This window comes from Pristiophorus japonicus, chromosome 13 (assembly GCF_044704955.1).
Source record: "Pristiophorus japonicus isolate sPriJap1 chromosome 13, sPriJap1.hap1, whole genome shotgun sequence".
In the NCBI taxonomy this organism is placed as follows: domain Eukaryota; kingdom Metazoa; phylum Chordata; class Chondrichthyes; family Pristiophoridae; genus Pristiophorus; species Pristiophorus japonicus.
In genome coordinates, this window is record NC_091989.1 from 139,350,279 (window position 1) to 139,376,925 (window position 26,647).

The 26,647-nt window shown below is 41.2% G+C and overlaps 1 protein-coding gene across 1 annotated transcript in view; it reads left to right on the forward strand.

Annotated features, from left to right (window-relative positions):
• Positions 1 to 26,647, forward strand: part of vps35 (VPS35 retromer complex component) — a 67,849-nt gene that overhangs the window by 37,110 nt on the left and 4,092 nt on the right. Inside the window, exons 8-16 of the mRNA XM_070898058.1 lie at positions 4,813 to 4,922; positions 5,048 to 5,144; positions 10,240 to 10,388; positions 10,567 to 10,774; positions 12,991 to 13,146; positions 16,502 to 16,624; positions 22,725 to 22,904; positions 23,234 to 23,473; positions 24,388 to 24,531. Coding sequence (XP_070754159.1) covers positions 4,813 to 4,922; positions 5,048 to 5,144; positions 10,240 to 10,388; positions 10,567 to 10,774; positions 12,991 to 13,146; positions 16,502 to 16,624; positions 22,725 to 22,904; positions 23,234 to 23,473; positions 24,388 to 24,531 — 1,407 coding nt within the window. The remainder of the gene's footprint in view (positions 1 to 4,812; positions 4,923 to 5,047; positions 5,145 to 10,239; positions 10,389 to 10,566; positions 10,775 to 12,990; positions 13,147 to 16,501; positions 16,625 to 22,724; positions 22,905 to 23,233; positions 23,474 to 24,387; positions 24,532 to 26,647) is intronic.

The following is a 26,647-nucleotide window of genomic DNA, read 5'->3' on the forward strand; positions in this document are numbered from 1 at the left end:
CTGATCTCATCCTTTATTAACAAAGCTACCCCACCTTCTTTCCCTTCTTGTCTATTTTTCCAAATTGTCAGATATCCCTGTATATTTAATTCCCAGTCTTGGCCCCCCTGCAACCACATTTCTGTAATGGCCACCAAATCATACCCATTTGTAATGATTTGTGCCGTCAACTCATTTACTTTATTTCGAATGCTGCGTGTGTATAGGTGGAGTGTTTTAATACTAGTTTTTAAACCATGATTTTTAGTTTTGACCCCTCCTGCAGCCCCTTTATATTCATACATATTGTCTCTTCCTATCACCTTGTGGTTTACACTTACCCCAGTGCTACTCTGCTCTGTTGCCTCCTGCATTTTGCATTCTTTCTTGGGGTCCTGTTCATCTGAGCTCTTACCCACTCTAACTAGCTCAGAGCCCTCTCCTGGGTTCCGAATACTCCTTGCATTGAGGCACCGAGCTTTCATGCTTGCCTTTTTATTACACTTTGACCCTTTAGAATTTTGCTGTACAGTGGCCCTTTTTGTTTTTTGCCTTGGGGTTTCTCTGCCCTCCACTCTTACTCATCTCCTTTCTATCTTTTGCTTTTGTCTTCATTTTGTTTCCCTCTGTCTCCCTGCATTGGTTCCCATCCCCCTGCCATATTAGTTTAACTCTTTCTCCTCCCCCCCCCCCCCCCCCCCCAAACAGCACTAGCAAACACTCCCCCTTGGACATTGGTTCCGGTCCTGCCCAGGTGCAGACTGTCCGGTTTGTACTGATCCCACCTCCCCCAGAACCGGTTACAATGCCCCAGGAATTTGAATCCCTCCCTGCTGCACCACTGCTCAAGCCACGTATTCATCTGAGCTATCCTGCGATTCCTACTCTGACTAGCTCGTGGCACTGGTAGCAATCCCGAGATTACTACTTTTGAGGTCTTATGTTTTAATTTAGCTCCTAGCTCCTTAAATTCGTCTCGTAGGACCTCATCCCTTTTTTTTACCAATATCGTTGGTACCAATGTGCACCACGATAACTGGCTGTTCACCCTCTCTTTTCAGAATGTCCTGCACCCGCTCCGAGACATCCTTGATCCTTGCACCAGGGAGGCAACATACCATCCTGGAGTCTCGGTTGCTGCCGCAGAAACGCCTATCTATTCCCCTTACCATTGAATCCCTGTATCACTATTGCTCTCCCACACTTTTTCCTGCCCTCCTGTACAGCAGAGCCAGCCACGGTGCCATGAACTTGGCTGCTGCTGCCCTCCCCTGATGAGTCATCCCCCTCAATAGTACTCAAAGCGGTGGGGGATGACCACCTGTCTATCCTTTGATTTTCCCTGTCTCCTTGTTCTGAGCATAACAGTGAGTAATATGTTTTTAAAAAGCTTCTAAACGAGCTAGCTGTCTCTAAAGATACCCTTGGTCAAGTATCTCATCATGCCTATGCGAGGAGCCGCTACCACCTACTAACTTGTCGTCTAATCCCGTTTACAGCATTTATTTCAAAGATTTACTTTATTAACAATTCAAGCATTGCTATTATGATGTTAGCCCCAATCATCCCACTTCAGGCCAGATCAAGGTAAGGAACAAGGGTAACACAAACGACCAGGGAACAAATACAGTTGTAAAACAGAAGCATGAAAAGACTGTTAAAAATAAAGTAAACGGGACAACTATTAAACAAATTGAACTGCCCGTGCAGCAATGTACACAGTATCCAAAATAAAACGGAGAACTGGAAGCAATAATCCATAGTGAGGAACCAGATGATGTCGGAATAATTGAAACATGGCTACATAGAGAATGGGAATGTTACTGGAATCTAAAGGCCTCGACTAATGATCCAGAGACTTGAGTTCAAATCCCACGGCAACTGGAGAATTTAAAATCAGTTAATTAAATAAATCTGGATTGTCGTGAATACCCATCTGGTTCACAAATGTCCTTTATTGAAGGAAATATGCCATCTTGCCTGGTCTGTCCTATATAAGAACATAAGAAATAGGAGCAGGAGCAGGAGTAGGTCCTTGGCCCCTTGAATCGGCTGCGTCATTTAATCAGATCAGAGCTGACCTGATCTTGGGCTCAGCTCCACTTCCCTGCCCGCTCCCCATAACTGTTCGCTCCCTTTATCATTCAAAAATCTGTCTTATCTCCACCTTAACTATATTCAATGACCCAGCCTCCACAGCTCTCTGGGGAAATAGAATTGCACACATTTACGACCCTCAGAGAAGACATTCCAAATGTGACTCCAGACCCCACAACAACATGGTTGACTCTTAACTGCCCTCTGAAATGGCCTAGCAAGTCACTCAACCACTCAGTTGTACACAACCGCTATGAAATACAGTAAGAATAAAACTGGACGGACCATCCAGCATCGACCTCTGCACTGGCAGCTGCATGCCCAGCCCAGTTGACTCTGCAAAGTCCTCCTTGCTAACATCTGGGGACTTGTGCCAAAATTGGGAAGAGCTGTCCCACAGACTTGTCAAGCCACAGCCTGATATAGTCATACTCACAAAATCATACCTTTCAGCCAATGTTCCAGATTTCTCCACCATCACCACCGGCAGGTAGACCCACCAGAGGTGATGGCACTGTGGTATAGAGTCGGGAGGGAGTGGCTCTGGGAGTCCTCAACATTGACTATGGACCCCATGAAGTTTCATGGCTTCAGGTCAAGCATGGACAAGGAAACCATTTGCTGATTACCACCTACCACTCTCCCTCAGCTGATGAATCAGTACTCTATGACGAAGAAGCACTGGGGGTAGCAAGGGTACAGAATATACCCTGCGTGGGGAACTTCAATGTGCACAAGGATTGGTGCTGGGAGCACTGTTGTTTTCCATTTACATAAACTATTTGGACTCTGGTATCAGAAGTACAATTTTAAAATTTGCGGACGACACCAAGTTGAGGTGTGTAGTTAATACAGAGGAGGACTGCGACAAGCTGCACAAAGCCATTAATAACCTTGCAGAATGGTGTGTAATTGGCAAATAAACTTCAATATAGATAAATGTGAGGTGGTACATTTTGGTTGGAAGAATAAGATCATTTATGCCTTGGAAAATACTTGTCTAAATGGGATAGAGAAGTCAATGGATCTGGGGATACAGATACACAAATCACAAAGTAGCGATGCAGTATAATAAGGCCATAAAATAGCAAACAAAGCACTGGATTTCATTTCTAGAGGGATAGAATTGAAAAGCAAAGAAGTTATGCTAAACTTGGATAGAACATTGGTTAGACTACATTTGGAGTACTTTGAACAGGATAAATAGGATAAGAGGCACTGGAGACGGTGCAAAAAAGATTTACTCGAATGATACCAGAACTGAGGTTATAACTATCAGGAAAGATTGAACAGGCTGGGGGCTCTTTTCTCCAGAAAAGAGAAGACTGAGGGATGACCTGATAGAGATCTTTAAGATTATGAAAGGGTTTGATAGAGTAGATGTAGAGAAGATGTTTCCACTTACGGGTAGACCAGAACTAGGGACCATAAATATAAGATGGTCACTAGTAAATCCAATAGGTAATTCAGGAGAAACATCTTTACCCAGCGAGTGGTTAGAATGTGGAACTCGCTACCACAAGGAGTAGTTGAGACTAGCAACAAGCGCAGTGCTCACTACAAGCTCGTTTTGTGCACGCTCGGTTGGACTGGACTAAAATTCCAGGTCTAGCTCCACGTCCTCCATTCCGGAAACAGAAGTATCTTGATACCAAACCCCCAACACAGCAGTGAAAGCCAGCAACTTGAATTAACAGAACCAGTAAGGCGGATGGCACATGAGGGAAATTGAGAAATCAACATGACTTTACGCACCCGACCTCATCACCATAAATCCTTTAGTGACAAAGCAGCCCACCTCTTCCCTCCTCCCCACCCCTTTCATAAATAGTCAGCTGTATCGCAAAGGATGTGAGCACCCAGACTAGGTCTTTCCGTCTGTCAGGGAAGCACATGGCCATGAATATAAAGCTCCAAGTCTGAGGTACGAGGAAAATTGTGGTAACGTCGGCAGCTATTTTATTAACTCCGACTGAAGACATTGAAAGAGAGAGTTACACTAGATCCTGATTATTACAGCCTTGCTGGAGGCCCTGAGACTGGAAAGTGTTGCTCCCCGCCCCCCCCCCCCCCCCCAAGCTACATGGCCATAAACATTAGTAGTCTCCCCTGTATAGTGATGGGACAAACCAACTGGTGGACCCCCTGAAACCTTCTTGTGGATCCCCAGTTGAGAACTCTTGCTTTTAGGCAAGTTAGGCTGCATTTTTCCATCTGTCTACCAATCCTGTTCAGAGGTACTTCACTGATGCTGTGATTTTCATACTTTTCTGTATGGGATATAAACTAACAGAAATATGGTGATTTCATAGAGCCCATACAGACTTCCTAAATTCTGGGAATTAATGTGGCCTTCAATAAGTAACAACTTATGAGAGTGCAGTCCCCTTGATGGTGTGAAAAATGGGTGCTGAATTTTAGCTGAAAAGTGGCATGTCACAGATGTCTGGACTCTTAAGATGCTGATCTTACTGTAGGCATTGGGCTGTGAATTTTTTTTTAAGAACTAAAGGATCCTCTTTGAGTGACCTGGAAGTATCAAGTTCTCCAAGTCCTTTGAGTAACAGGCACAATGATTTCTCAGCTGTACTACCAACGCACTGCTCCTCTCTGTTGAAACAACAACTTGCATTTATATTGCACCTTTATTGTAAACATCCCATGTATTTTGTTATGTTAAGTATATAACTTATTTTTAAAAGAAGCTTTCAAGTAATTAAGTTATCTACTTTACAGGTATTCCCTGATGAGTTTCACCTGCAGACGCTGAATCCATTCCTTCGTTCTTGTGCAGAGCTCCACCAAAGTGTTAATGTTAAAAACATTATCATTGCATTGATTGATCGGTAAGACTGCTTACATGAATTGGATCCCAGGAGATTTCTTTAAACTGTAGTTTCATTCAGTAAACAGTGGCTTTTTACATTTCACTTATTTGAATTGTTTTCAATAGCCATTTTACAATTTTTAGGTTGGCTTTGTTTGCGCATCGTGAAGATGGCCCCGGAATCCCTGCTGATATAAAACTATTTGACATCTTTTCCCAACAAGTAGCTACAGTCATACAGGTAAAGCTACAGCCTTCTGCTTTTATTGTTGAGAGCTATTCTTGGTCCATGCTCTTTATTTAGGAATATCAGTAATTTATAAATGTTGGATGCTATTGTAATTTTACCATTTCCTAAACTTGGTTGTTAACCATTTCATTAACAGAGTCGCACTTAGATTTTCAAAAAACTGTGGCATTTTAATCTGGTGTTTGGATATTTCCCTTTTCAATAATTTGACTTTCAACTGAAATGTGAAAGTCATTTAAACTGGTAAAGTATCTAGAATTACTGTATGTCTTTACTGGAGGGTGAAATTTAGCAAGTTATGTCTTCAGCCATTACTAAGCAGCAATATATACTTGTGGGTCACACAGATATTGGGCCATAATTTGCTCAAACAAAGCATCTTAACGGCACATGCCGTTAGTTAAGACTTTCCCCTGCACCCTTCAGCTCAAAAATGTTTTGCCCACAAAGTTGCTGAAAATGCAAACTGATAACGGTGTAGTGAGGGAAACAAGGCATCTGGGACCTGAGTGAACAGGGTAACCAACAGGGTATCTCCTTAACCAATGAAATTTAATGACACAGGAAGGACTGAGCAGGAGAGTGAATTAAAGAGGGTGAATTCAATGTCAAATCAGGTGCATAGTAAGAAATAAAGAAAAGAAAGACTTGATTAAGAGAGGGAGGGGCAAAAAAAAACAAAGGAAAAAATAAGAAAAATGTAAAATTTAGAATCTTGACATTTTGAAAATCCTCCTGAAAAATTCAAAACCTGAAAGAATGAGTCTCCGCATTTGCAATAGATAATTTTTGGTGCCAGAGAGGTTGATTGGCAGTCAATAACACACATCACGTTAAACGGGTACTTGCACTTGTAATGACAAGACAACTTTCCATGGCACGTTTAATGGACAATTAATAGGCAAATACTGGAAGTTCCCAAAAAACACGGAGGCTAAGGCGAGATGCCGTTTTCACAAAGCTAACGGCAGAGCGCCGCAATTCGGACAGCAGCATTTGGATATTCACATTTAAACACGTATGTGCTCCTCGCCTGAAGTTGCTGCACGATTTACCCATAAATAACGTCAAGCACCATTAGCCTTGCTGCAGTTTTGATAGCAAAATTTAGTCCATTAAATATTTTGAATCAGTATTAACAATACTTGGAAGTGAGGCTATGTGTGTTCCAGTGAAGGATATGGAGCAGTTGTTAACAATAACTAGAAAATGAATTGTTTCTGAAAAATAGGCAAAAATCCAGGTAAGTCATTGGGCTCTGATGGCATGTGTACCCAAGGCTGTTGAAAGAAGTCACGGAGAACATAGAGGCTCTGGCCACAATTTTACAATACTCAAGTATGCAAATTTTACCATGGAACTGGAGAATAGCTGATGAAGCACCCTTCTTCAAGAAGGGGCAGAAAGATAACCTGGCTAACTGAAGACCAGTCTGTCAGTTGTTGACAGACCCTTGGGCTGGAATCTTATCAGCCCTGCGAGTGCGGGTTTGGAGGCTGGCCCGCAGTCAAAATGACAGAGATTGACAGCGGGGCAGGATCCCGCTCTGAACTCGTCTCCCTATTAGTTTCCAAAGTGTCGGGTCTGGCTGTGGTTCACAGACCCGACACCAAGCAGTGGGCCAGCCAATTAACATCATTAAGAGGTAGTTTAGAGCTGTTTAGAAATAATTTTACCAGGTACTTGGCATTTTTCCAAGTGTTTCAGCAGCTTCCCATTGCTCGGGCTTCATGTCAGTTACGTGTATCGCGTTCTCAATGATTCTTTGCTTTGACTAGTTGACAGCTGCAGGAATGGTATAAAAGCTACCATTTCACAGCTGTTCACTTTCCAATCTCAGAGGCTGAAGCCTTCAGGATTTGGAAGACACTTTTGAGTTGTATGCAGATTGGAAGTGTCTGTAGTGAACTCTCTCTGCACTGTCACCTCCTTGGAACAACCTCTCACTATTGACAGATTGCTTCTGTCATCTCCATTTCAGCTGCCATCTATTCCAGCAGCATTGGTGCCCTTGAGTAAATCTTACCTTGGTCCTCAGAATACCATCATGATCAGCCCCAACACCAACATCAATAAACACACCAGCATCACCAACAACACCAAACTTCTCTGCAATCACCGGATGCTGCACAGAACACACGGCATCAGCACTTGTCCACATTGCTGCCAGGGATGGCCTCACCATGGCCACATTTATTTCACTTGACGCTATACACCCTGGCTGCCACATGCAGCGTCAGGTTGGTACCAGCGCCATGAGGCATCCCTGCAATGCCCAAGACATTATTTTTTACACTCATCACCATTGTGGGGGGTATCCTTATTTCTCGCCATTCACTACAACTAACTAAGCCACTTCCAAAGATGCACAGAAATCTGTCCAAGAAGACAAAGTGTTCAAAATAAAGATTTCAATGTTTGACAACACGATAGCAGAAACTCTACATGAACATTGGCTAAAAGACACAAGTGCCTACCCTTGTATGTTGTTAGTTGGTATGATTGGACAAGGGTGAGTGTGAGGTGTGGCTAGTGAGATGGGGATGTGATCATGTAGATCGAGAAAGAGAGAGAGGGATGGGTGGAGATGCAATGTAAGTTGGTGTGTAAGTTGTGCAGAATGTGCAGGAGTAGGGTAGGGAATGCAGTGATGAGGCTGTGATGAATGGCATAGCAGGATAAGGTTGAGTGGCTTTTCAGTAATGTTTCGTGATCTATTGAGATCATTGAAAGGTTTGCACCTCTGCAGCAAGCTCCTCCTGACGACATCTCTGCTGGTGCCCTCCTGTGCATTGTGCAACCTGAGGAGGTCTCTTCCGCCCATTGGAAGGGAAGAGAACCTCCCTGTGTGCTCTGACTCCCTCCATAAGCATCTGGAGGGAGTACGGGAGAGCCTGAGTGCAGCCGTGCACCTTTGTGCAGTGCTTGTCAGTGTTTGCAGCACCTCAGTGCTGTAGAATACTAACTGAACAACTGTCGAAATCAATATGGCCATGGTCCCTTTTAAGGAAACCGGCTGATGACCCGTCTAATGACGTCATCAGACCTGCTTCCTTTTAATCGGCCGGGTACCTCGCAGGTGGGCTGAACAAGCCTCATCAACGGAAGATTCTTCATACAGTGTGAGCTGGAGCGAGAAAAGGCTTTGTGCCATGGTTGGCTTGATCTTAGAATCCATAATTTGAGAAAATTAGTGTGCATTTAGAAATTAACAGACTAATCAAGAATAGCTAATGTGGATTTGTTGAAAACAAGTCTGGTTTGGCAAATACTGGAATCTTTTAAGGTGACCAATTGAATTGGGAAAGGAAAAGCAGTAGCTACAGTTTATTTGGATTTTCAGAAGGCATTCTCATAAAACATGCAACTGATTTTTTTTTAATTGAGCCTCTTGAGAGGAAATATAGCAGCATGGATTGAAAATTGGACAGAAAACAAATTTGTGGTAAATCTATGTTCAGACTGAAGGGTTGAAAGTGGTACCCCAGAGCTTAGTGCTGGGTCCACGTTTATTCTCTGGGATGATTTTGGACTTGTATACAGGGAACACGTTCAAAATTTGTTCTTGACATAAAAGTAAGCAATATTTTGGTAGAAATGTCAGTGGCAATTTATATTTAAAGGAAAGATTCTGAAGGATGTAGATGAACAGAGACTTGGGAGTTCAAATACGTGATTACCTGAAAGTGTGAGTGCAGATAGATAAAGCCATACTTAAGTCAGTAGAATTTGGGGTTTTATAAATAGGGCACAGAGTACAAGAGTTAAGTAGTAATAATGAATTTATACAAAACATTGGTTAGACTACAGTTAAAGTGCTGTGTGCTGTTTAGGGCACCCTATTACAGAAAGGACATTAAATGCAGTGTCCTGTGTAGATTCACCAGAATTAAACTATAGTTATGAAGAAAGGCTGACTATACTGGTGGGACTATTTTCACTGGTACAGGGAATGCCAAGAGATTTATTGGAGGTTTTGATAGAGTAAATAATTAAAGACTATTACCTTTGGTTGGGGAATCAATGCCAAGGAATCATCAATTTATAATTATCACAGATTGAGGATAAATTTTTTTGCACGGCGGTTGTTGCTTTGATTTAAAAAAAAAATTTAAATCCTTGTGTTCAAATCTCTCCATCGCCTCGTCCCTCTTTATTTTTGTAAGCCCCTCGAGCCCTACAACCAACGTTCCCCTTAAGCTGTGCAGTCCAGGACCGGCTTTTCAAATGTGAAATTTTGTGCATGTTCGAAACTTTGAATGGGCCACACAGCCCTTTAAAGGGACCGTGTACCCAAAAAAGGGGGACATTGCTGAAAATCCTCAAAGAACTTGTTCCTCCAATTATAGCCTCTTGTGCATCCCCCACTTCCTTCGCCCCACCATTGGCAGCTGTGTCTTCAACTAACTAAGCCCTAAGCTCAGGAATCCTCTCCCTAAATCTCTCTGGCCCTCCTCTCTTCCTGTAAGATGTTCTTTAAGACCTACCTCTGACCTAACTTTTAGTCACCCATCCTAATCTCTCCGTGGCTCAGTGTCAATTTTTGTTTGATTACGCTTCTGTGAAGCGCATTGGAATGTTTTACTACATTAATGGTGATATATAAATAGAAGTTGTTGTTGTTGGAGCATGGAATGCTTTGCCATGGTGACTGCCAATGTTCACGTTTAGTTGCGTTGCCACACAGCTATCTGCAGGTCTCGCGCAGCCGGCTCCATGGTGTTCTAGTGGTAATATGCGCACGTGTGGTAATTAAAACGGCCACGCACCCACATGTTTGGGAATGTCTTTAAGAAAAGCGATGCAGCACTACTTCCAAATGTGTAATCTTATACCTCATTACACCAATTGCCTTGTGCACTAAAAAGATAAAAATAGGAAAGGAAATGTGACAATTTGATGAACATGAACATAAGCCTTTTGTGCAAGATTGAAGTACATCCTGTTCAATTACCATATCAAACTCTCCTCTGTCTGACATGTTCTCCTGCAGATAATGCCAGTAGTCAATATACTAAAAAGCTGTCCAAAATTTTATTTCTAAAAAAGACAATATTTTCTCATTTAATTTTGGTTACATTTTCAGTCAAGACAAGATATGCCATCTGAAGATGTGGTATCTTTACAAGTGTCTCTTATCAACTTGGCCATGAAGTGTTATCCTGAACGGGTGGACTATGTTGATAAAGTTCTTGAAACTACTGTGGAGATCTTCAACAAACTCAATCTTGAACAGTATGTATTTTCTCATTTGTAAATGTAGTTTTATCATATGTTAAGAATTTAAGTTTTCTATATCACATTGTTCTAAACTGTAGCTCTCTTCAGTTACACAGAAAATATGGGGACTTTCGATAGCCATGAAAATTAGTTCATTATCAAATTTTCCTTTTTTTTCCCCCGTCATGTTTAGTATTGCTACTAGCAGTGCTGTTTCTAAAGAGTTAACAAGACTTCTAAAGATTCCCATCGACACATATAACAACATCCTGACTGTACTGAAGTTGAAACACTTTCATCCTTTGTTTGAATACTTTGACTATGAGTCACGCAAAAATATGAGCTGTTATATACTAAGCAACGCGCTTGAGTACAATACGGAGATAATCGGACAAGAACAGGTAAGATTTAATGTATATACTGTGCTATCGTTAAGAGGAGCAACTTAATTTATTTTAATACTATGATGAGTTAAAATGATGACAAAAGCAGGTACTGTAGAAAATTGTTGATTTAAAAAGTATCTTGGCTGTTGTTTTTGAAGGATGGGTTTTTCAATATTGCTTGCTCATCTAGAAGTTTGATGATTTTCAGAAAGTGACTAATGGAAATATTAGTGTACAATGGGATACTTTGGATACTTTGAAAAAAAAATTGGTGATAAATCTGCACTTGGTGTGAACAAGTGTTTAAAGTACAACGCTCCAAAGCTGGTTAACTTTTTTACAACCCAAGTTGAATTTATGTTGGCAAATCAGTCATTTAAAAAAATATGTTTGTGTTGTGTTTACCAAATGTCATACTTTCTAATTTTAAGGATTCTTAGCATCAATTTTTGAAAATTGGTTGCTTACAGGTTATTAACTTTAATATCCTCCTAGGGAGTTTTCTGACCATCCAAACTAACTTGAAAAACAAGAGTTTGTAACTTTTGGGGAAATAAGTAGGGAAGTGTCAGTAAAGGGCTGGTGAATTTAATCTACTGGATTACCTGTGTCAGTGTCTAATTTATTAGTCTAATTGCTTCCCCCTCAGTGCTTCAGTAGCACTGAAATAGGCACTCTTGCGTGCTTTGTAACGTTAACATGAAGTTATTCAAACTAGATAAATGTAAGTCTACTTTTTCCCTGATGAGACTTTCAGCATTTTGAACACTATTTTCCTTAATTCTAAATTTTGAAAGTATTATTGATTCCCTCTGAGAATTACAGTAATCACGGCACATTTATTTACTATTTAGAAAGTTATATTAGCCAGTTGTGCTCAATAAAATCATATATACATTCTTAAATTTCTAATGATATATACACCAATAAATAGTGGAGCAACACGATAGAAAATAAGTTATTTACTTCGGCAATTACATTTCACAACCTGAAAATAATCCACCCTATTATTTAACAACCGATGTGAAATTTGTTTCAGCAAAATGCAGTGCTGTTCATTCAGTAAGATTTGTTGATATTTCATAAGTTTTTTTTCTTAATAAAACGTGTCTGCATGGTGCAAAGAAATATTAATAGTAAGGAAAATTAGGAATTTTCTTTTCTCTTTCTCTCTCCCCTCAATGAGCATGCAGTTATCCCCATCAGTTGCTGTAATGATTTGCTCACTACACGACTATTATTTTTCCACTCGTAAAAATTGTGCCCATGTTGAATAACTTTTTGTTAACTTTTTAAAGCACGGAAGAGTGCCTATTTCAGTACTTTTAAGTGAAAATTATTTATTTCATGGGTTCTTTTCAGCTTTTTAAAAATGTCTTGGGGAATTTTTAAGTTTAAAGAAAGATCACAACAGTTGAATAGTTGCTCATTTACAGTTTTCCTAATTGGGGGGGGAAGGAAGTATTAAACCACTAATTTCATATTAAGGCTCTACAAATGTTTATATTTTGATTTATTGGAGAGCAGATGAGGGAAGATCTACTGACTAAACTCAAAACTAAATCTGATGTAGCGACAGGAAATTGTGATAGTTGGCAAATCAGTCAGTTTAAAGCTGGTCAGGAATTATTTCAAAATCTGGACTTTTTGTAGGTGGGGCAGAAAGTAAATATAATAAAATGAAGAACCTTATTTGTTGTCATTGCCTGATAAATTGAGAAAGCATTGAATTATTGGGCTTTGTGGAAATGTATGTCGATGTTGCTTTTCAATGCCATGTCTATGAACACACTTCAAAATCAGTGCTACTAAATGAATATTACCTGTTAATTGATTCCCAGCCAGATGTAGAAGTTTGATTCCTTGGAGAGAAGGTGAAAGATGTTTCTCAGCTCTTCATAAGAACATCAAGCTATCTGACAGTTAATTTTTAGACAAAAGTAAAATACTGTGAATGCTGGAAATCTGAAATAAAGACATAAAATGCTGGAAATACTCAGCAGGTCAGGGAGCATCTGTGGAGAGATAAACAGAGTTAAGGTTTCAGGTTGATGAAATGTTATCGACCTGAAACGTTAACTCTGTTTCTCTCTCCACAGATGCTGCCTGACCTGCTGAATGTTTCCAGCATTTTGAGTCTATTTTTGGATAGTGATTGTGATGCATATTAAGTGAAGTTCTTGTGTAGAATTTTCTATGCTGCACTCATAGATGCCTTCCTCTTTATATAGGTGGATGCTATATTGAACCTGGTGTCAACATTGATTCAGGATCAACCAGATCAGCCAGCAGAAGATCCTGACCCAGAAGATTTTGCTGAAGAGCAAAGTCTTGTTGGTAGATTTATTCATTTATTTCAATCTGAAGATCCTGACCAACAGTATCTGGTATGTAACTTGCCGAATTCAAGTCTTGTACCTTTCTTTCCATTAACAAATTAATGGAGTGATTTAATTACACCTAGGAATTTTAACGTGATTTTATAGGAGGCTTTTATGTTAAATCTTTTCTTTTACTCCTCCTCACAATAAAATACCACTCTTATTTTCTTGCCACAAGATTTTCCTTTCCAGCTGTCAGGGCAATCTGGATGCTGGCTAACCAATTTTAATGCTCGTGAGTATTTGGTTGATGGGCTGTGCATACCTGTAGAAATTGTTCTCTCCAGGTAGAGCAGACTAACTTAATTGAACTGCTGAAGCTTGTCTGTTAAAAGTAGAGAAGTTTTAACACCAATTAAGGCTGCAGCTTGCGATTCCCAAGATAAATATAGATGACCCAACACAAAGTCTGTATAGTTCCCTTTTTCTCCCTCCCCTCCCCCATCACTGCCTATACTGTTTTATTTAAAAGATTCTATGGTTTTCACCCACTGCTCCACCCATAAATACATTCCATATAGTGATTACTCTGTTTGAAGAACTTCCTGACATTAGTCCTGAATTTGCATTTTATTTATTTGAACCCCTGTCTCCTTATGCTACTCTCTCAGTTTAGTTTGAAGTAACTTTCAGAATCTTATCTTTTAGGACTTTAACTGAGATTCACTGTCCTACGCCAGCCAGGTAGTTTGACTGATAGATAACTTGTAGCTAAAGATTCTAGTTGTGTAATTACAGAACTATATTATGGAGTGGTTGTGGACAATTATTATAATGAGGAATTTGAAACCCTGAACTGACTTAATGGGCCCAAGTTTCCACAGGATAAAAAATGGGCGCCTGTTTTTCGCGCCTAAAACGGCGCCAGAAAAAAAACGCGCTATTCTCAAGCGCTCTGCAGCTCCTTGTCTGTTTGGCACGGTGCCCAGGGGGGCGGAGCCTACACTCGCGCCGATTTTGTAAGTGGGAGGGGGCGGGTACTATTTAAATTAGTTTTTTTTCCTGCCGGCAACGCTGCGCGTGCGCGTTGGAGCGTTCGCGCATGCTCAGTGGAAAAAAACATTGGCACTCGGCCATTTTTGTAGTTCTTTGTAGCTGTTTAATTTTTGAACATTTTTTAATAAAACCACATTGCCATCAGCACTGAGGCTTCCCTTCTCACTGTCTCCTTCCCCTCCCTCCCCTCCGTGGCAACAAGCCGCTGTCTCCTTCCCCTCCCTCCCCTCCGCGGCAACAAGCCGCTGTCTCCTTCCCCTCCCTCCCCTCCGCGGCAACAAGCCGCTGTCTCCTTCCCCTCCCTCCCCTCCCTCCGCAGCAACAAGCCGCTGTCTCCTTCCCCTCCCTCCCCTGCGTGGCAACAAGCCGCTGTCTCCTTCCCCTCCCTCCCCTCCCTCCACGGCAACAAGCCACTGTCTCCTTCCCCTCCCTTCCCTGCGCGGCAACAGTGATTACCCCCCCTCTCTCCATTGATGTTGTACAACACAGAAACTGGAGGCTTTTAGTCTTTAATAAAAACAAAAAATTGCTGAAAATTCTCAGCAGGTCAGACAGCATCTGTGGAGAAAGGAATAGAGTTAACGTTTCAGGTTGGTGACCTTTCATTAGAATACAAGTTCTGCAGAAATTCCAGGAAATTATGAGAACATAACATGAGAACATAACATGAGAACATAACATGAGAACATAACATGAGAACATAACATGAGAACATAACATGAGAACATAACATGAGAACATAACATGAGAACATAACATGAGAACATAACATGAGAACATAACATGAGAACATAACATGAGAACATAACATGAGGCATTTGGCCCCTCGAGCCTGCTCCGCCATTCAATAAGATCATGGCTGATCTGATCCTGGCCTCAACTCCACTTCCCCACCCACTCCCCATAACCCTTGACACCCCAAAATGTGTCTATCTCCACCTTAAATACATTCAATGACCCAGCCTCCAAAGCTCTCATGAGGTTGAAAATTCCAAAGATTCACAACCCTCCGAGAAGAAATTCCTCCTCATTTCAGTTTTAAATGGGTGACCCCTTATTCTGAAACTCTGCCCCCTAGCTCTAGATTCCCCCACGAGGGGAAACATCCTCTCTGCATCTACCCTGTCCAAACCCCTCAGAATCATATGTTTCAATAAGTCTTCTAAATTCCAATGAGTATAGGCTCAACCTTTCTTCATATGACAACCCCTCCATCTCAGGAATCAACCTTGTGAACCTTCTGACCTGTCTCCAGTGCAAGTATATCCTTCCTTAAATAAGGAGACCAAAACTGTACGCAGTACTCTAGGTGTGGCCTCACCAATACCTTGTACAGTTGTAGCAGGACTTCCCTACTTTTATACTCCATCCCCCCTTGCAATAAAGGCCAATATTCAATTTGCCTTCCGAATTACTTGCTGTACCTGCATGCTAACTTTTTGTGTTTCATGTACAAGGACCCCCCCCCCCCGTCCCCCCCCAGATCTTCTGTACCACCGCATTTTGTAATCTCTCCACATTTAAATAATTTTGCTTTTTTATTTCCCCACATTATACTCCATCTGCCAATTTTTTGCCCACTCATTGAGCCTGTCTATATCCCTTTGTAGATTCTTTGCGTCTTCCTCACAATTTGCTTTCCCCCCTATCTTTGTATCATCAGTACATTTAGCTACATTGCACGAGTGACTTATGCCATTACATACGCCATGCCATAATTTGCTGGGACTTTTGTGCTGCTCCACAAAGACCTTTGCCGAGAAAGTTAAACATGTAATTATCATTGCTCCAACCCCCATTAAAATCAATGGTGAGATCGAGTTTGTTGAATTAACGCCACTGTGTTTGCTGCAGTCACTTAGAGCATTGTAGAATGGTGCTGGTGGGCTCAGTACGATTGCAATCACAGGAGCTGTAGTTTACTGTTTAAATTAAGAAATAATTGTGTTGTCCTCATTAGATGCTTTATTCAGTTGAGTAGTTCTGACAGCGTCTAGGGTCATTGGTGCAAAGTACAAAGCAACAGATCATGTACAGTTTCATTCAAATAAAAGTACTTGTAGGTGTAGTTGCATGTCATGTAAATCTATTGTGGGAGAATTGCAGACCACCAACAAAACTGAAATGTTGGCACTTTTGAACAAAATTTTAAAATTGAAAAATGGCATTTCTATTTCGTCACTGTTCAAGCTGCCATCCCAGAAATCCAAGTAAATTTGCTATTCCCAAAATTGTGTGCATACCTAATGTATGGTATCAGATCAAATGGTACTGTACAAATTAAGAGCTAGTGTTGTACATCTTTGTTTCAAATGAAATAGTATTTCATACAAATTTCTATTTAACTTCATCTTTCTTTGAACAGATTTTGAACACTGCCAGAAAACACTTTGGTGCTGGTGGTAATCAAAGGATTCGTTTCACTTTACCACCATTGGTCTTTGCTGCCTATCAGCTGGCCTTCTGCTACAAAGAGAATTCAAAAGTGGTAAGCTAGAAGCTTTTAATGCATGTAAAACTGTTACTTTAATGAGCAAGGAAGAAATATTTCCCACTGTTTATATTATCAGACCTCAGGTTAAGATTGACCTTTTCCTAGACTAGGACATATGCTACCTTGGTCATTCTGATTTAAAAGCTGCTGATTTAGATGATTATACTGAAGGGTAGATCTTCTTGAGCAGTTTATTAAAGTAATACAGTAGGGGGTGTGGAAGTCCAGGTGGCCAATGTATATATGAATGATTTGAACAGTTACAGGGAGCACAATCTCAAAATTTGCAGAAGACATAAAAATAAGAGCGCTGGCAGTCCGTGAGGAGGGTGTAAAAGACTTCAGGTTACTGGATTGGGGAGATAGGTAGGTGGCAGATGCAACTTAATGTGGAGAATTGTGAGATAGTGTACTTGAGGAGGAATGAGATGGAGACTGGGAAATAGGAGCTCGGGGGAGATGGGGACTGGAAAAAGACACAGAGGTGTGGATGAACAGAGAGCTTGGGTTTTACATCCCGGAACGAATAAAAAAAAAAGTACAACCCAGGTGCAACCTGAAACATTACTAAAGATGTCTCGCTCACATTGCCAGCACCATCAAGTATAATGGTGAAGGTACTCCCACGGTGCTGTTAGGGAGGGTGTACCAGGATTTTGACCCAGCGACGATGAAGGAACGGCGATGTATTTTCAAGTCAGGATGGTGTGTGACTTGGAGGGGAACTTGCAGGTGATGATGTTCCTATGCGCCTGCTGCCCTTGTCCTTCTAGGCGATAGAGATTGTGGGTTTGGGAGGTGCTGTTGAAGAAGCCTTGGCGAGTTGCTGCAGTGCATCTTGTAGATGGTGCACACTGCAGCCATGCTGTGGTGGAGGGAATGAATGTTGAAGGCGGTGGATGGGGTGCCAATCCAAGGAACTGCTTTGTCCTGGATGGTGTCAAGCTTCTTGAGTGTTGGAGCTGTACTCATCCAGGCAAGTGGAAAATATTCCATCACACTCCTGACTTGTGCCTTGTGGAAAGGCTTTGGGGAATCAGGAGGTGAAACACTCGCCGCTGAATACCCAGCCTCTGACCCGCTCTTGTTGCCACAGTGTTTATGTGGCTGGTCCAGTTAAGTTTCTGGTCAGTGGTTATCCCAGGATATTGATGGTGGGGGATTTCAATGATGGTAATGCCATTGAATGTCATGGGGAGATTTTAGAATCTCGCTAGTTGGAGATAGTCATTGCCTGGCACTAGTGTGGCGCAAATGTTACTTGCCACTTATCAGTCCAAGCCTGAATGTCGTCTAGGTCTTCCTGCATGCAGGAATGGACTGCTTCATTATCTGAGGAGTTGCAAATGGAATGGTACTTAAGTGGCACTGTTGCGTTTATTAAATTGAGCAGTGATCTGACTTACACTGGTAAATAGCTTGACCAATTCATAGTTCACACACTGCTTTGGCACCAGTTATTCTATAGGAGTTAATGTAGCATGAATGTGCAGTCCGACTCTCAATTTGAGGACTTAACCTGAAACAAGTATGAGTGGTGCAAACTCTGGATTGATGTATCTAGTTTTATAACCCCCAACTTAGTCCCAGTTGTATCTTAGTATGTAGTAGAATCATAGAATGGTTACTGCACAGAAGGAGGCCATTCAGCACGTTGAACCTGTGCCAGCTCACTGCAAGAGCATGTCAGCTAGTTCCACTTCTCTGCCCTTTCCCCATAGTCCTGCAATTTTTTTTCCTTCCGGTACTTATCCAATTCCCTTTTGAAAGCAAATAGTAAATGGATTAATTGCCTTCCTGGTCACTGTCCACCTTAACCAGACTGTTGGCAACCTTGACATCCTGTTCAACTTGAAGCTTAGTTTCAGACCACATTTCCTCTCCAGCACAAAGATTACATACTTCCCACACTGCTACATTACCCATTTCTGTCCATTTGCTGCAGAATCCCTTGTACATGCTTTTTTCACTTCTGGGATCAATTACTCTAATGTTTTCCTTACTAGCCTCCTATCCTTCACCCTCTATAAACTCTTAGTTGTCCAAAACTCAGCTGCATATATCCTGGTCTGTTTGCCTATCACCCTCTGTCTACATTGGCTCCCCATCCCTCAACATATTACATTTAAAATCCTTGTCTTTAAATCTCTCCAAGAACTCGGCCCTCCATCCAAAAACTCAGCTCACCCTAACTGTTGAATCTTCTCCACTATATACCCCATCTTCCACCCAAAAACTCCATTCTTTTGATTCTGATCTTTTGTGTATGCACTCTCCCCTTGCTCCACCATTTGTGGCATTGATTTCAGCTGTTCTCTGAAATTCCCTAAACCCCTATACCTCATTCCCTTCGAACAAATCCTTTTCAAAATCCATCTCTTAAAGCTTTCAGTCTTCTCTCCTAACCTCTCTGTTCCTGTCTTCGTGTCATGTGTATCTGTGAAGCTTGTTGCGGGAAGGTGGTTGAATTTCCAAAGTGAATAATACTTTAAGGCATGTAGGTCAGTGAGAACAGAGGGTAATGAGCAAACAGGCTAATAATAGCACCATGTCTAGGTACTTGAAGCTTTCAGTGGCATACTGAAGTGTTTGCTAGTGCTGTTGGGGAGGGTTTAAACTAATATGGCAGGGGGATGAGAATCTATGCAGGAAGACAGAGGGAAGTAAAATGGGAGCAGAAGCAAAAGGTAGAAAGGAGATAAGGAAAAGTGGAGGGCAGAGAAATCAAAGGCAAAAATCAAAAAGGGCCACATTACAACATAATTCTAAAAGGACAAAGAATGTTTAAAGAAAAACAAGCCTGAAGGCTCTGTGTCTCAATGAGAGGAGCATTCGTAATAAGGTGGATGAATTAACTGTGCAGCTAGCTGTTAATGGATAGGATGTAATTGGGATTACGGCGACATGGCTCCAGGGTGACCAAGGCTGGGAACTCAACATCCAGGCATATTCAATATTCAGGAAGTATAGACAGAAAGGAAAAGGAGATGGGGTAACGTTGCTGGTTAAAGAGAAGATTAGCGCAATAATAAAGAAGGACATTAGCTTGGATGATGTGGACTCTGGGTAGAGCTGCGAACACCAAAGGGCAGAAAACGCTATTGGGAGTTGTGTACAGACCACCAAACAATAGTAGTGAAGTTGGGGATGCGTGCAATAAGGGTACAGCAGTTATTATGGGTGACTTTAAGCTACATATATATTGGGCTAACCAAACTGGTAGCAATATGGTGGAGGAGGATTTCCTGGAGTGTATAAGGGCTGGTTTTCTAGAAGAAATGTCGAGGAACCAACCAGACAGCTGGCCATCCTAGACTGGGTGTTGTGTAATGAGAGAGAATTAATTAGCAATCTTGTTGTGCGAGGCCCCTTGGGGAAGAGTGACCATAATATGATAGAATTGCTCATTAAGATGGAGAGTGACACATTTATTCAGAGACTAGGATCCTGAACTTAAAGAAAGGTGAATTGTCTAGAATAGACTGGCGAATTATACTTAAAGGGTTGACGGTAAATAGACAATGGCAGACATTTAAAGATCACCTGGATGAACTACAACAATTGTACATCCCTGTCTGGTGTAAAAATAAAACTAGGCAGGTGGCTCAACCGTGGCTAACAAGAGAAATTAGGGATAGTGTTAAATCCAAGGAAGACTCATATAAATTGGCCAGAAAAAGCAGCAAACCTGAGGACTGGGAGAAATTTAGAATTCAGCAGAGGAGGACAAAGGGTTTAATTAGGAGGGGGAAAATAGAGTATGAGAGTAAACTTGCAGGGAACATAAAAACTGACTGCAAAAGCTTTTTAGATATGTGCAGAGAAAAAGATCAGTGAAGACAAATGTAGGTCCCTTGCAGTCAGAATCGGGTGAATTTATAATGGGGAACAAAGGTATGGCAGACCAATTGAACAAATACTTTGGTTCTGTGTTCAATGAGGAAGACACAGATAACCTTCCGGAAAGACTAGGGGACTGAGGGTCTAGCGAGAAGGAGGAACTGAAGGAAATCCTTATTAGTCAGGAAATTGTGTTGGGGAAATTGATGGGATTGAAGGCCGATAAATCCCCAGGGCCTGATAGTCGACATCCCAGAGTACTTAAGGAAGTGACCCTAGAAATAGTGGATGCATTGGTGGTCATTGTCCAACATTCTATAGACTCTGGATCAGTTCCTTTGGATGGGAGGGTAGTTAATGTAACCCCACTTTTTTAAAAAAAGGAGAGAGAAAACAGAGTTATAGACCAGTTAGCCTAACATCTGTAGTGGGGAAAATGTTAGAATCAATTATTAAAGATGAAATAGCGCATTTGGAAAGCAGTGACAGGATCGGTCCAAGTCAGCATGGATTTATGAAAGGGAAATCATGTTTGACAAATCTTCTAGAATTTTTTGAGGATGTAACTAGTAGAGTGGACAAGGGAGAACCAGTGGATGTGGTGTATTTGGACTTTCAAAAGGCTTTTGACAAGGTCCCACACAAGAGATTAATGTGCACAATTAAAGCACATGGTATTGGGGGTAATGTATTGACGTGCAAGAGAACTGGTTGGCAGACAGGAAGCAAAGAGTGGCAATAAACAGGTCTTTTTCAGAATGGCAGTCAGTGACGAGTGGGGTACCGCATGGTTCACTGCTGGGACCCCAGCTATTTACAATATACATTAATGATTTAGACAAAGGAATTGAATGTAATATCTCCAAGTTTGCAGATGACACTAAGCAGGGTGGCAGTGTGAGCTGTGAGGAGGATGCTAAGAGGCTGCAGGGTGACTTGGACAGGTTAGGTGATTGGGCAAATGCATGGCAGATGCAGTATAATGTAGATAAATGTGAGGTTACCCACTTTGGTGGCAAAAACAAGAAGGCAGACTATTATCTGAATGGTGACAGATTAGGAAAAGGGGAGGTGCAACGAGACCTGGGTGTCATGGTATATCAGTCATTGAAAGTTGGTATGCAGGTAGAGCAGGCAGTGAAGAAGGCAAATGGTATGTTGGCCTTCATAGCGAGAGGATTTGTGTATAGGAGCAGGGAGGTCTTACCGCAGTTGTACAGAGCCTTGGTGAGGCCACACCTGGAATATTGTGCTCAGTTTTGGTCTCCTAATCTGAGGAAGGACATTCTTGCTATTGAGGGAGTGTAGCGAAGGTTCACCAGACTGATTCCCAGGATGACATGACTGACATATGAAGAAAGACTGGATCGACTAGGCTTATATTCACTGGAGTTTAGAAGAGTGAGAGTGGATCTCATAGAAACATGTAAAATTCTGATAGGACTGGACAGGCTAGATGCAGGACGAATGTTCCCGATGTTGGGGAAGTCCAGAACCAGGGGTCACAGTCTAAGGATAAGGGGTAAGCCATTTAGGACCGAGATGAGGAGAAACTTCTTCACTCAGAGAATTGTTAACCTGTGGAATTCTCTACCACAGAAAGTTGTTGATGACAGTTCATTCGATATATTCAAAAGGGAGTTAGATGTGGCCCTTACGGCTAAAGGGATCAAGGGATATGGAGAGAAAGCAGGAATGGGGTACTGAAGTTGCATGACCAGCCATAATCATATTGAATGGTGGTGCAGGCTCGAAGGGCCAAATGGTCTATTCCTGCACCTATTTTCTATGTTTCATTTAAGATCAATAACCTGTTCGAGAAAAGTGGGTAAGAGGATTAAGTGTGTTGTTTTGTTTCAATAATGTAGTCAATTGCAGTTTGCCTTTATCACTTTAATAAAAATGTTTAAATACATTTTTTTAAACATAACAAAATTAAAGATTAGACCTGTTCATTGTAGGGATATTATTTCAGTCTGTCTTTCTCCTGTAATGCTTCCAGAGGTTGAAACTGAGAATTTGTGACTTCAATTGATTTGGACCCAGCTCCTTGAGCAAAAATAGCAGGTCAATAAACCAGTGATGTCAGAATTATTGCCAAAAGGCAGTCTTTTCCCTAACTTTTAGTCCTGCGACCAGAATAAAGGCACAAAGAAAAGCGCCATTTTTAAAAAGACTAGCTTCTAAATTTTGGATACAAAGCTTAATTCTTCAAATAACTGGAGCTTTTACTTTTTTTAATCTCTTCTGCCAGGATGAAAAATGGGAAAAGAAGTGCCAGAAGATATTTTCTTTTGCCCACCAGACCATCAGTGCCCTGATTAAAGCGGAGCTTGCAGAGTTACCTCTTCGTCTATTTCTGCAGGGAGCACTTGCAGCTGGGGATGTTGGATTTGAGAATCATGAAACCGTGGCTTACGAGTTTATGTCACAGGTAAAGATTAACCCTTGTTCATGTTTGTGACAGGAATTTTAAAAATATTGGGCGGCGGGGGGAAATGAGTGAGATTGAGATTTTTAGGTTATAGTTTTAAAGTAAAATGACTTGACAGGCTGTTCCTCCTGCAGGACGCTTGAGGATTCCCAATAAAATAAGATCCTATGTATGGTGCATTACTGATGGTAGCACACAATTGTTTGCAACAACCATTGATGCATTATTTTACACTGAAGCCCTGCATTCTGAATAATATGCCGTACCTGTTTTCAAAACCTTGTATTGATGAGGTGTGTTTTTTTTTTAAAACTGATGTTGTTTTCTAGGCTTTCTCTTTGTATGAAGATGAAATCAGCGATTCCAAGGCACAGCTGGCAGCGATCACATTGATAATTGGAACATTTGAGCGAATGAAATGTTTCAGTGAAGAGAACCATGAGCCTTTGAGGACACAATGTGCACTGGCTGCTTCTAAGTTGCTTAAAAAGCCAGATCAGTGCCGTGCTGTTAGCATCTGTGCTCATTTGTTTTGGTCTGGGCGGAACACTGACAAGAATGGAGAGGAGGTACAATATAAGCATCATATTACACTTGTATAGCATTGAATGTTTGCTGGTTATTAATCTCCTTAAAATGTAATGTGACCATTTTTATTAACCTGGTTTCAGAGTTTGCTGTAAAAATTGGAGAGGCTTATTGCATCTCATTCTCATCATGTGCATAGTTGCATTTAGTTTCTACAAGAAGTAATATTTGAACAGTGCAAGAATATTGTCAGTTTGATTGCATACTCCAAAATGCTCATATTTTTGTGCTCAAGATGTCACCCTCTCTGTTATAAACTGAAATTTCAGGTTGCATTAGTATTGAACATAAGAACATAAGACATAGGAGCAGGAGTAGGCATCTGGCCCCTTGAGTCTGCTCTGCCATTTAACAAGATCATGGCTGATCTGATCTTGGCCTCAACACCTTCCCTGCCCTCTCCCCATAACCCTTTACTCCCTTCAAGGAGAATAGTTTGCAGAAGTACTATTCTTCACAACCTCGATCTTTCCCAAACATATAGGTGTTGGTTAGAATATAGAACTGGAGCCCTTTGCCATGCTTTTGAGGAAACCTGGCATTTTGGGCCCTGGTTGTCGTTCAACCTTTGTCTAGCAACATCTAGTGTATGCATATTCTTCTTACCCATTATAGGCTATGTACTTGACTGCAACTGATCTTCAGGAATTCAATTGTTACATGGATATAAGTGTGAGACTTTATAAAAACTATACCTTGGGAGATAAGAGGAAAAATGCTTCTTGTATTGGAATATTCCGAGTAATGTTCACTAATGGTGTGTATTTTTTGGATAACCCAAGGACACAAAAAGTACTGGTAGACCAAAATATTAAATTGTTACTTTGCTAATATTTTTGGATATGTGTTTAAATTTAAAATATTGGATTGTTTAATTCCCATTTTTCCCATAAAGATCCATGATGGCAAGAGAGTGATGGAATGCCTCAAGAAGGCTTTGAAGATAGCCAATCAGTGCATGGATCCATCGCTACAAGTACAACTCTTCACTGAAATCCTTAATCGATACATATACTTTTATGAAAAAGAAAATGAGGCGGTAAGCTTAAACTAATGATTATTGTGTTATAATTTACATCGATGCTTGTCTCTCTCTTTAATGGAGGATAATTTGTGCTAACATGTATAGTCTTTTTCAAATGGCAGTCAATTGGGTAACTGCAGTACCTCTTGTAATGAGTCATACAGACTAGGTGTGAGCTGTGTTTGCTACGCGGCTGTGCTCCGCTAATCTCACCCATCATAATGATGAGAAGGAACATTGCATATGTTGGAATAAATTAAGTAGCTGAAAATTTCACAGTATGTCCATCAGCATCTGGAAAGAGAAATGGCGGGTTAATATTTTAGGTAGAAACCTTCATTAAAATGGAGAAGGGAAGGCAGACAAGTCCCTTTAAATAGCTGAAATAAATAGAAGGGAGAGCAAGCAGTAAAGGTCACTGGTCAAATATGTATATACTAATACAAAGAATAGGTTTAATGGCTTAAGCATTTTTTTTTTTAAAACTTGCTGATAAGTGAAGGTAATAAATGAGCCGTAAGCTGTGAAAAGGTCATAGAAAACGAGGGGTGTAAACCCCTCCAAAGTAGTTTCCCCTCTTTTGGTCAATCCTAAGAACGAGCTTTCCTTTTCAGTTCTGATGGAGTTGCTGCGTGATGAGTACGGTAGCATAGTGGTTATGTTACGGGGCTAGCAATCCAGAGGTCTGGACTAAAGATCCGGAGTTGAGTTCAAATCCTATCTCAGCAGCTGTGGAATTTAGTTCAGTTAATTAACTAAATCTGGAATAAAGAGCTAGTGTCTGTGACCATGAAATTACCGGATTGTCTTATAAAACCATTTGGTTCACTAATGTCCTTTAGGAAAGGAAATCTGCTGTCCTTACCTGGTCTGGCCTATATGTGACTCCAGCATTGTGGTTGACTTTTAATTGCTGAAGTAGTGATTGAAGAAGGAACTCAGCACAACCTCTTCAAGGGCAATTGGGGATGGCAACGATGGTCACATCCCATGAACGAATAAAAAAAAAAGTCAATCAATTTTTCTCTCCATGTGCTGACAAACCTGTTGTGTATTCTTTTCCAGCCGGGGCAGTGCAGTATTTGGCCACTTTGAACTTATTTTTTGGCGGGGTGGGGAGAATTAGCCTGGGTTCCTATTCCTGATCACTATCCACTGAGCCCTACAGATAGGACAACAGAATTCGGTTCAGCTGTGCCTCATCCCCCTTGGTTGTATAATCTGTGGCAAGAGATGGGCGCCGGAGGGACTGCAGTTCATCATCACCCCTGGCAACCAAATTTTAATTTGAACCAGTTGACTGACTAAAGTTTAATTTGTTTAAGTTTGTCGGTTTTAGTGCACCCCCCCCCCCCCCCCCCCTGCCCTTTTTAGCCATGGGGCACTTGATTTAACGGTTTATTGTTTTACAGATACAACAAAATAGTTGTATAATCTGTGGACAGTCATTTTCTTGGTTCATACATGAACGATGGCTGCCTGGACAAGGCTGCCAGCACCAATTAAACCATACCTTAACATGAGCCACTGCATTGAAGAGAAGAGGTAATGGGAGGAAAGTACAATCTTCAGTCAGCATTGTTAATCTTCTAATTCTTGCACCAATTCTCCCCACCTCCAAACCCTTTAAAGATTTGAGAATGTACAAAAGTTTGCCTATGGCGTTTTTAGTATTTAAAGAAAAAGACCAAAGGCACTTCATAAATAAGCGTAATGAAAATGGGCACCAGGAAGGAAGAAATTGGGAGGGGTTCAAAGAGCGATTTTTTTTTAAGAATAATTTTTTTTAAAGCTGGAGAGACGCTTAGAGGCAGAGAGATTTTCCCAAAGATTGGAATGGAGGCAGCTGAAGGCTCTGAATTCCAATGGTGGCTGACATCACAGGAATGGTGTGACCAAGAGGTGATATAGGGTGCAAAGATAGGATGAGGTAATGTTATAGAAGGAATTATAGGTGGTGGCGAGGGATTTTGTATTGTATGCATTGGGAGTTGAGGGTGATAGGTGAGTTAGGGCTCAGTATGTGGGACAGGAAAAATGTGGCCGCATTTTGGACAAACTGGAAATTGTGGGAGATGGGAGTTCAGCAAAGAGTAAGAGTAGTTGAGTCTGGAGGTACCAAATGGTTTCA